The 9700-nt window shown below is 40.2% G+C and overlaps 1 protein-coding gene across 1 annotated transcript in view; it reads left to right on the top strand.

The window, feature by feature from the left end:
• The window catches only part of LOC128339212 (uncharacterized), a 40391-nt gene extending 34333 nt beyond the window's left edge, over positions 1-6058 (top strand). Inside the window, exons 17-20 of the mRNA XM_053282749.1 lie at positions 1608-1657; positions 2524-2700; positions 4266-4383; positions 6014-6058. Coding sequence (XP_053138724.1) covers positions 1608-1657; positions 2524-2700; positions 4266-4383; positions 6014-6058 — 390 coding nt within the window. The remainder of the gene's footprint in view (positions 1-1607; positions 1658-2523; positions 2701-4265; positions 4384-6013) is intronic.
• The last annotated feature ends 3642 nt before the right edge of the window (positions 6059-9700 follow it).

Below are 9700 nucleotides of genomic sequence, written 5' to 3' on the forward strand. Positions count from 1 at the left end.
AAACCTTCTCTCAGATATATATGAGGTTATTCAAGAGTCTGTGTGTTGTGTTGCTCATTGTGTTGTGCTATTACTAGCACATCTTCTGCTAGAACAAAAACTTGTCTGTAACAGAGATTACTTTCTTCATGCAATAATCTTGCACAATGCTTACACTAGTGCAACCGCATTTACACTAGCACAAGACTAGCCTGAATGCCTCCCAATAATTTTTTTCAAAATACATCTTCCTAGTGAAGCATATCTTTCTGATATTTCTTTAGTTTGTATTTATAATTATTCCAAATTATGGAAATCATATTATGGAAATTATGGAAAGCATATCTTTCTGATATTTCTTTAGTTTGTATTTATAATTATTCCAAATTATGGAAATCATATTATGGAAATTATGGAAAGCATATCTTTCTGATATTTCTTTAGCTTGTATTTATAATTATTCCAAATTATGGAAATCTTCTGAAAACAATCTTATGAAACTCCTAACTTATGTGGTTACTACAGACTGGTCTTTTTACTTGATGAAAGCTGATGCTTGACAGCCACTTTATACTTCATTTTTCCTACTCAGTTATAGGAAAATAAACACAACATCATGTGCCAGTTACACAATGGCATTTGTCACACTGTGTGTATAAACAATAATCATACAAAATAGAGTACTTTCTCCCTTATGTGCATGCAGGAAAATGTTATTTATTTGACTCAGGGTTCTCTCTAGAATTGCTTGCTCATAGCATATTACACCTATTAAGAAAGAGCTGCATTGGCTGGCAATTTGTTTCTGGATCCAATTCAAGGTGCTGGTTATTACCTTTAGTGCCCTTAATGGCTTGGTTCCTGGATACCTGAAGGACTGCCTGCTCCCAAGAGTTTCTGCCTGCCAAAAAAGTTCTCAGAGAGGCCTTTGCTTTGTGTGCAGATGTTGAAAAAGGCTAAATTGTCATGCATGTGGCACAGGGCCTTCTCTGTTGTTGCCCCCAGGCTCTGGAATGCTCTCCCAGTGAACATCTGCTCTGTGAAATCTGTGGCTGCTTTTAAAAAACAACCAAAGACCTTTTTATTTGTTCAGGCTTTTACTTCTTTGGTGCTGCCAGGTTCTTTCAGCTTCCCTGTATTTTTATGGTGGATTTTTGGTGGAACATAGGAAGCTGCCATATATTAAGTCAGACCATTGGTCTGTCTAGCTCAGTATTGTCTTCACAAACTGGCAGCAGCTCCTCCAAGTTTGCAGGCAGGAATCTCTCTCAGCCCTATCTTGGAGAAACTAGGGAGGGAACTTGGATCCTAGATGCTCTTCCCAGAGCAGCTCCTTCCCCTGAAGGGAATATCTGACAGTGCTCACACTTTTAGTCTCCCATTCATATGCAACCACGGCAGACCCTGCTTAGCTAAGGGGACAAGTCATGCTTGCTACCACAAGACCAGTTCAGTGTTTTATGGTTTTGACTGTTTAACTGATTTTAAGGTTTTAAATGTGATTTTTAAAATGGAATTGTATTGTATTTTAAGTTTTGTAAATTGCCTTGGGATGTTTTATGAAAGGTGGTATAAAAAACTGAACAATAAATAAAATACAATTTTCAAAATGGTATAATTTTTTATAGGATGCAGTTGACAAAGTCAAAAGGGAAGTGATTGCTGAATACTGCCATAAGTAAGTACTATCTTCTTTATATTTATTTCTCTAAGACGTACCCGTGGCTAATCCCATGCATGGCAGCTCTCATGAGAGTTTGGAGAGCTGCCAGATAGCCATGGGGAAGGCTAGAGAAAAAATGGCGGCTGCAGCTGAGGAGGCGAGAGAAAATGGCCGGTTGGCGGTTGGCGAGAGAAAATGGATTGGGAGGGACAGAATGGACTGGGGCTGAAGGGAGGGCGGGAAGGAGAACGGACTGTGACTAAGGGGAGGGCGGGAAGGAGAACGGGCTGGGGCTGAAGGGAAAGGGAAAATGAAGATGAAGAGGAGAAACAAGGAGAACGAGGGGCGCAGATGCTCTGCGCTGGATCAGCTAGTATTTCTTTATTTTCCTAAGATTAATGTGTGTGAAGTTTGCTTCACTGAGATAAGAAAAATAGTTTACATTTGCAGTGTTTATAGACCATTTACATAGCAGATTCCTCATCCAGTCCTAAGTGACTTGCCCAAGGGGACACAAGAAGCCTGTAACAGAAGATATTGAATTTTCACAGTCCAAGCAGTAAATGCAACCACGTTCCCTCATTATCTGAATCATATGTATATCATATGTCAAAAGGGACAATGTGAACAATGCTTAATAATAGCTGCATTCCAAGAAACACTACCTTTCTTTCTAATGAAAGCTGAATATTTTACAATATAGGCATTATCCACTCATGCCAGTTTCTTCATTTTGAATATTTGAGGTTTCTTCCTTTTGAATATTTATAACCTGGAAATATCACAGGTTGGTGAGAGAAAATAATAAAGTAGGGAAGACTCTATTGTCTCAGATATTAGCAATGTATTTTGTGTAATGCTCAAATTTTTGTACCACTTAGGATGAATCATTGTCTATCACAGTACTCCCTTCGGAGTCAGATCCTTGCATATTACAACAGTATAAAAGCTTTGCTAGATGAGTTCCCCAGTGTGAGAGACAAGTACTTCGTTATAGGGTTGCCACATGAGAAGAAAGGGGAACGAGAACGAAAAGAAAAGCTTGAGGATGATCCCAGGTTTGTAATTGGTTTAAGGAACTGTTTCTGGTTTCCAGAGTTCCATATTGTGTTCTTTTGCAGATTGTTTAGAATGGGACAACATGCTACTAGCCAACAGTTTGTTTCTTTCTGAGTTTTGACACACATTCAGTAGTATTTGCAAAGGTCAGGTGATATGTTTATAGAGAGGCAGGATTATTTGGGAAACTGCAAGTTAATAAAGATGGTAAGCTCCATTCTCAAAGTACATTGTACAAGGCTAACTGACTAGCTTTAGCTAAACAGTAGAGGGAGAGATAGCTGGCTTGGGGAGCCTGCTATACTTGTGTATGTGTGCTTCTCTGTTTATCATAATTATAAACACACTGAGAAGCTTGGAATGGCTGATGTGGCTTTTCGAGCTCTAGAACAGAAAATAGCTACCTAGATTGGTTTCTCGATCTATAATGGCCAGTTGGAGGAGGAGTGGACCTGTAATTGTGTGCATGGGTTCCAAGAACTCATGTGCAGCTGCTGTCAGGGCCGCCATGCTCGCCATGCTGGAGACCTAGCAGTGGGCCCCCTGGCACCTCTTTTCTCCCCACTGAGTGGCAGTGGCAGTGGCCTCCCTGAGGGAGCAGCCTGCCGCTCAGCTGCCACTACTGCCATCACCATGTGTGGTGGGGAGAGAAGGGGCATCCCACCCACCTCGTAGAAAGAGAAGGGGTGTCATGGGGGAAGAGCCGCCACCGGGTTGGGGGGCAGCCAACGGGGCCATACACAAGCCACCTATGCCCTCCCTGAGCTACTGATTATATGGCAGCACAATGGTGCACTTGAGTGGGGCTGGCTATGCATGCTGACATGTCTCATTGCATGATGGGCAGACAAATGATCGCTCATTGTGTAGAGGATGAGCCACCCAAATACTCCTTCACATGTGCTTTAAATGCTGCATATATGATGGACTATTAAATTTCACGTGAAGCGTGGTTGGATAGTCCACCCGCACAAGTGCTTATGCTGCAGGATGTTCATGCTCATGCCCCTCATCGCATGTTGGATGGGAACAATCACATGTATTGTCCAAACCAGCCCCATATATTTTAAAAGATCCAAAATGATTTACAACTGCAACTAATTCAAGCAGTGTTCTCCCACCCAGGCATATCAGTTCCACACGTGTTTAGCTTCCACTGTGCAACAGTATCAGTGCTTCCAGTTTTCTCAGTAAGCCCACGGCTAGAATGGGGAGTATTCTGGAGATCAAGTTTCTTGTTGGTGTGTTGTATTGTGTATATAATGTGCAGCAAAAGAGAAACTGGCATTTTAAAACAATTGAAAAATGCCAGACATGTAGGAAGGCCTGTCTGTTTTTTCTCTCCTGTGTTATTTCTCCCCCGCCCCCGCCCATATTATAGTGGGCTGTTTTATTACTTTTTTTTTTTTAAAGGTAGGCTGCTTTGGGTTGCCTTGGCATGAAAGGTGGGATATATGGGTTGTTTTGGTTTTTTTTTTTAAAGAACAAAATAAAGCCCCCAGGTTGCCCAGAACTTGTTGGTGTTATTGCCCATGCAATTCAGCTTCTTCCCATAAAAACACAGGTCATTCCAGCCACGCTCCCGTTGCTTGATGTCTGCCGATGGAGGATCCTTCTTGAACCTGTGGTTTATTCCTCACTCTTCAGAAGTGCTCGTTGTCTTTAAAATGCTGCCAGAGAAGGTCAGTACAGTTATGTCGTCCTGGGGCAAAAAGGCTTGGCTCGCTCATTATATTGTGCCCACTGATGTGAATAACAGAGGAGAATATACATTAGAACAACCGTGATCTGGTTCTTGTGTGGAAAATCACATTCCATTCCTCATGTGGTTTACTGTAGGAATGCACAGAAGGAAACAGGGGGGGAAACCCTCCATCTGGAAGCTTATTTTGGAAGATGGACCTTGACATGCAGGGCTGAAAAATACTAAACCTGCTGAGATTCCTGGTTTTGCACAACTATCAGTTAGGCACCCTGCCCCTCCTTCACATCTGCTCCTACTAGGAAGACCATTGTAAATAGGAGGATGAACTCAAATCAGCCAAAGTGTCAATGTGAAAGAGTCTCAAGTCAGTCTTTATTAATAGAGCCAATGGCCAGAATTACAAAAATAAAATCATTTAGAATTAACAACTTCATTCCGAATAACACCACAAATATAACAGAATTTAGCAACATTGAGTAAGTACTCCTCTTTACAATCCTTTAAAATTAAATTTAAATAATCCATTTCAGTTAATCCTGGAAACAGGCTAAGTTGAGGTGAAATATATTTCTTCCTAATGTTACTGTAAAATTGGCAATACAAAAGAACATGAGCCGTCGTCTCAACTTCTCCCGATCCACATGGACAAACACGGCAATGATAAGGAATATTTTGGAATCTCCCTGCAGCACAGCTGTATTCATGGTGTTACAACAGGCCAAAGTTAAAGCCCTACGAAATTTAGGTACTGTAAGAAGAGATAAATATCTAGCTGGAGAATAGCTTACAGTTTCAACATTCAGGAAAACACCCCTAGGAATTAGACTCCTGTCAATCTGAGATTCCACATCCAGAATCCTTTCCTTAAGTCTGCCCCTAGCCTCCTCATAAGGCAAACTAAGAATGGCTGCAGGTGAAAATCCATAATAGTGCAATCTCCCTTCAATAGCTTCCAACCAGGCTGAGCGATAAGAATCTTGAAAAATCAATGGGACAATACCAATAGGCCTAAAAATCAATTTGAGCCAATAGCTCAAAATGAAAAACCATACCCAAGCTTCAACCTTAATCAATCCTGCCTCAAGGCGCAGCACTACTCTGGGCACACAACCAGGTACTTGGAAGATGTTTTTCAGAAAGGTTGATTTCATTGCCTCAACTTTCTCAAAACTGGAGTATAGCCCCAATTGAACACCATACAGTAGTTGAGCCCTTACCTTTGCATTAAATAGTTTGATGGCTGCTGGAACATACTGAGCACCTCTAGAGCGGAAAAAGGACTGGATCAAATTAGCACTTCTTCTTCCACTCTGGATAACATAATCTCTGTGCAACAGTCATGATCCAGTAGCAGAAAAAACAATCCCGAGATATTTGAATTGTTTCTCTTGTTCAAGCTGGACTCCATTAAAGAACCAGTGATGTAAACTAGGGCGCCTTGCAAATACTGCAATTTTTGTTTTGGAACAATTAACTTCCAACAGATTCAACTTACAATAATCATCAAGGGACACTCATAGCTCTCCTTAAACCCACTTGAGTTCTAGATAGAATTACTGCATCATCAGCATAAAGCAAAATGGATAAATTTCTTGTCCCTAACTTAGGAGGATGATGATGCAGTTGATTCAAGTGAGCGATCAAAGAATTAATATATAGGTTAAACAGCAAGGGAGCCAAGATGTGACAGAGAAAACATTCTATCGGATGAGCAATTTGGATTTAGAGCGGATCAATCAGTTTAAATTATGGTCTAAGCTGTCTGAATCCACAATTGATCATCATCTTTTATGCCTCATTCGTAAGCTTCATGATAATTCTCGGATTAGAGTTCGTTGTTCTAGATCTGGGCATCTTACTAAGGAAGTACTGGTACTGGTAATTTATCACGTGGGATCAAATCAAATGCAGTCCTAAAATTGATAAAGGCGGCAAAAAGGGCAGCCTTATGGGCAAGCACATATTTCCCAACAAGATGTTGAAGGATTAAAGCCGGATCCAAAACTGATCGATCCGTTCTAAATCCAAATTGCTCATCCGATAGAATGTTTTCTCTATTGCACCAATCCACCAATTTACCATACAAATGCCTAGCATAGAGTTTAGCAATAGTACTAAGTAAACTAATTGGGCGATAGTTCTCTGGGAGTCTCCTATCTCCCTTTTTGTGATAGGAATAATTATCACTATGCCCCAATCACTCGGAATCTGAGTAGTTCGGTCTATAAAAGTGAATAGGGAAGCTAAAACAGGGGACCACCAAGCCATGTTACTCTTAAATATCTCTGCGGTAATATGGTCAATACCTGGGGCTTTGTCTGATTTCAACTGGGTAATAAGAGCATTAATTTCACTGCATGACACTGGAGGCCAGTCCGATGATGGGGCCGAAGTGTCTGTTGAATGGAAGACTAAATCGTCCTCCTTTTGGAATAAATTCATGAAATGTTGCTCCCAAACTAATGGGGGAATTACATAATCAAAAAGAATAGTATTGCATCGTAACTGACAAGTAATCAGTCTCCAAAAGACTGCAGAGTTTCTAGCTTTAACTGCCATAATTAATTGATTCCAGTCAGCCTTATCTGCTTCGCCCTTTTTACGCTTTATAAGAAGTTTATAAACTTTCTTCTTATCTGTCACCTCAGCCAATGAGGCAGAGGTCAGAGTAGTTCTGTGGACCAAAAGGGCAGCAGTAAGTTGGTGTTTAGCTTTGTAACACTCCTCATCAAACCACCCATGGGAGCTTTTTGAGATTCCACCAGCTCCCCCAGGCTTTGGCCGAGTAAGAATAGGTTGTAGGGCCTGTATAATTTTGTCATAAGATCTTAAAAAGTCTGGCCCAAGTTCACAACCACCAGATAGTATAACTGAGCGAAGCATATCAATGTTACGAGAAGTCAGTAAGGAGTCCACCCTAGCACCCAAACTATCTGACCATCTCACCCGAGAGGGACAAACCTCCAGATCAGAAGTGGGGGTACAAATCACATCTGATTTAAGTGAAGTATCAAAATTTAGGAGTAATTCCCCCGGGAGGTGGTCACTCTCACCCCGGATGACAATTCTAAAATTTACCAGCTGAGAAAAAAGCGAAGGCGAGATGGCCATATAATCAATTGTTGAAAAGCCAGCACTAGACCAATATATATATTCAGCTGTATATATATATAATCTATATAATCTATATAATATATATAATATAATATAATATTAATATAATCTATAATCTATATAATATAATCTATATAATATATATAATCACCATACATTGCCCCATTAAGAATATGCAAATTTAGTTCATCAAAAGTTTGTAATAGGCATAGCCCAGCAAAATTTCCCTTGGAGTCCTTAAATTGACAAGTTAACAATGGGTATTGAATTTCCCCATCAAATGAATAATATTTAAACTTAGCAAATAGTTTTTGATTGTTGTCAGACAGCCTAGCATTGAAATCGCAGACAATCAACAAATGCGCTTGAGGATACAAACATTGAAGACCTTCTATATATAATTTCAGTTTAGACCATATTGACTTAATGCAAACAATCCGATTCAAAGGTGGAATGTATACATTAATGAGTAATAGGAGCAGGGCCTTAGATTTAACAAGAAGGGCCATAGCAAACTGGTCACAACTTGGTAGTGAAAGACATTCAAAATTGAGAGCAGTCTTAACTGATATGCAGAGACCACAAGTCGCTCTGCCTCTATTCATTGAAGGAATAGCTGCAAGTGAAAAGGTAACAAAACTATTCAAATATGGGTCCTCGGTCATCCAAGTTTCCTGCAGAAAAGGAAGGTCAGCATCTGCCAGAAATTTCCAAAATTCCAGATGCAGCAGTTTTGTCCTTAGTCCGGCCACATTCCACAAGAGACTTTTGAGAAAACGGCTCTTACAAAGTTGTCAGTCAGAATGCCCAGTTACAATATTAGCATAATCCAAAACTTGCCTATGTTCCATATCTGGACCAGTAAAATCAGCAAATGCCTGAAGATCCTCCTTCTCAGACTGAAAAGACTGGTCTAGCAAAGAAGGAGAGCTGGAGAACCAGAATCTTGCAAATTCAGTAGGGCAGGCATAGGTGCCTTAGTTTGAATAGCTTCCTGCAAAGGTCGACGGAATGAACCTGAATTTAAGAGTAACATACATTGATCAAAATGTGGATCTGCAGAGAAAGGCAATACTTGACCCTCCAATACAAGGTCCCTCTTGTCTTGGGATGAACTGTCTAATAGGATTGGCAATTCTGGCAAAGTATCGGATTTAATACAGATCCTCTGACTAGACTCCAGTTCCTCCTGCATAACAATTAATTGTTCATCTATTCCAGAGGCGGAAAGAGAAGAATGATCAGAAAAAGAATTTATCTCTGATAAGTACAAAAGCTGACTACTGTTCAATTCATCCGGAGAAATACTAAGATTGTTTCCAGAGTTATTAAGGGACTCGCAGTCCATCTTAGCAGATAAAGTTTGCAATTGATTCATAGCAGAGTCAGCCAAAGGGAAAATGTCCTGAACAAAGGGAAAATGTCCTGAAAATGTCCTGAGGGAACACAGAGCATTTAACAGCCGAAGTGAGATTCCTGTTTGACACTTCAGGAGAGCTCTTCCTTTTAAATGGTTTAGAATAAACATCAGCAAAAACTCTTTGAGGCTGAATGTCGTAGATAGCCAAAAAATCATGCATACGTAGAAGAGAAAGTGGAATTAAGGATGACTTGAAAGTAAGGAGAAGCTTAAGAGTATTCGGTCTTCTGGTGGGTTGTATGTCATATGACTGGAGATCGATAAAATTAATATGTAAAGAAAGAAGTTGTGCAAGAGAACGCTTAATTAAAAACCAACTAGACCACCGGCTTGAGTTCAAATGGTTTAAGAAGATTAAAAGAGAAACTTGCTTCAATTGTAAAACTTTACTAAGACAGCCTATAGGGGCTGCCCTTTCATTGGGAGTCTCCTTGCAATGAGTAGAGACAAAATTAGAATTAACATTATTAGCCAAATCACCTGAGTTCTCTTGACAAATCTTTTGAGATCCTTCAGCAGAATATAAATCAGACTTCATAGTCTCATATTTGGAGGAAGTTGAAATTGAAGATAGTTTATTGAGTGCAACCTTAAGTTCATCAAGCTTAGCAACAATTGATGACATACGCTGAAATAAACAAATAAGCGTCTCTGATGTAAGGAGTGGGAGTTTAAGGCATGGATCAGTAGCCGTGCTAGCCAAGGGGGAAAAGGACTCTTTAGTCGGATCAGACAGATTCTGTGCTTGAGGAGAGTCTGT

This window comes from Hemicordylus capensis, chromosome 1 (assembly GCF_027244095.1).
Source record: "Hemicordylus capensis ecotype Gifberg chromosome 1, rHemCap1.1.pri, whole genome shotgun sequence".
NCBI lineage: Eukaryota > Metazoa > Chordata > Lepidosauria > Squamata > Cordylidae > Hemicordylus > Hemicordylus capensis.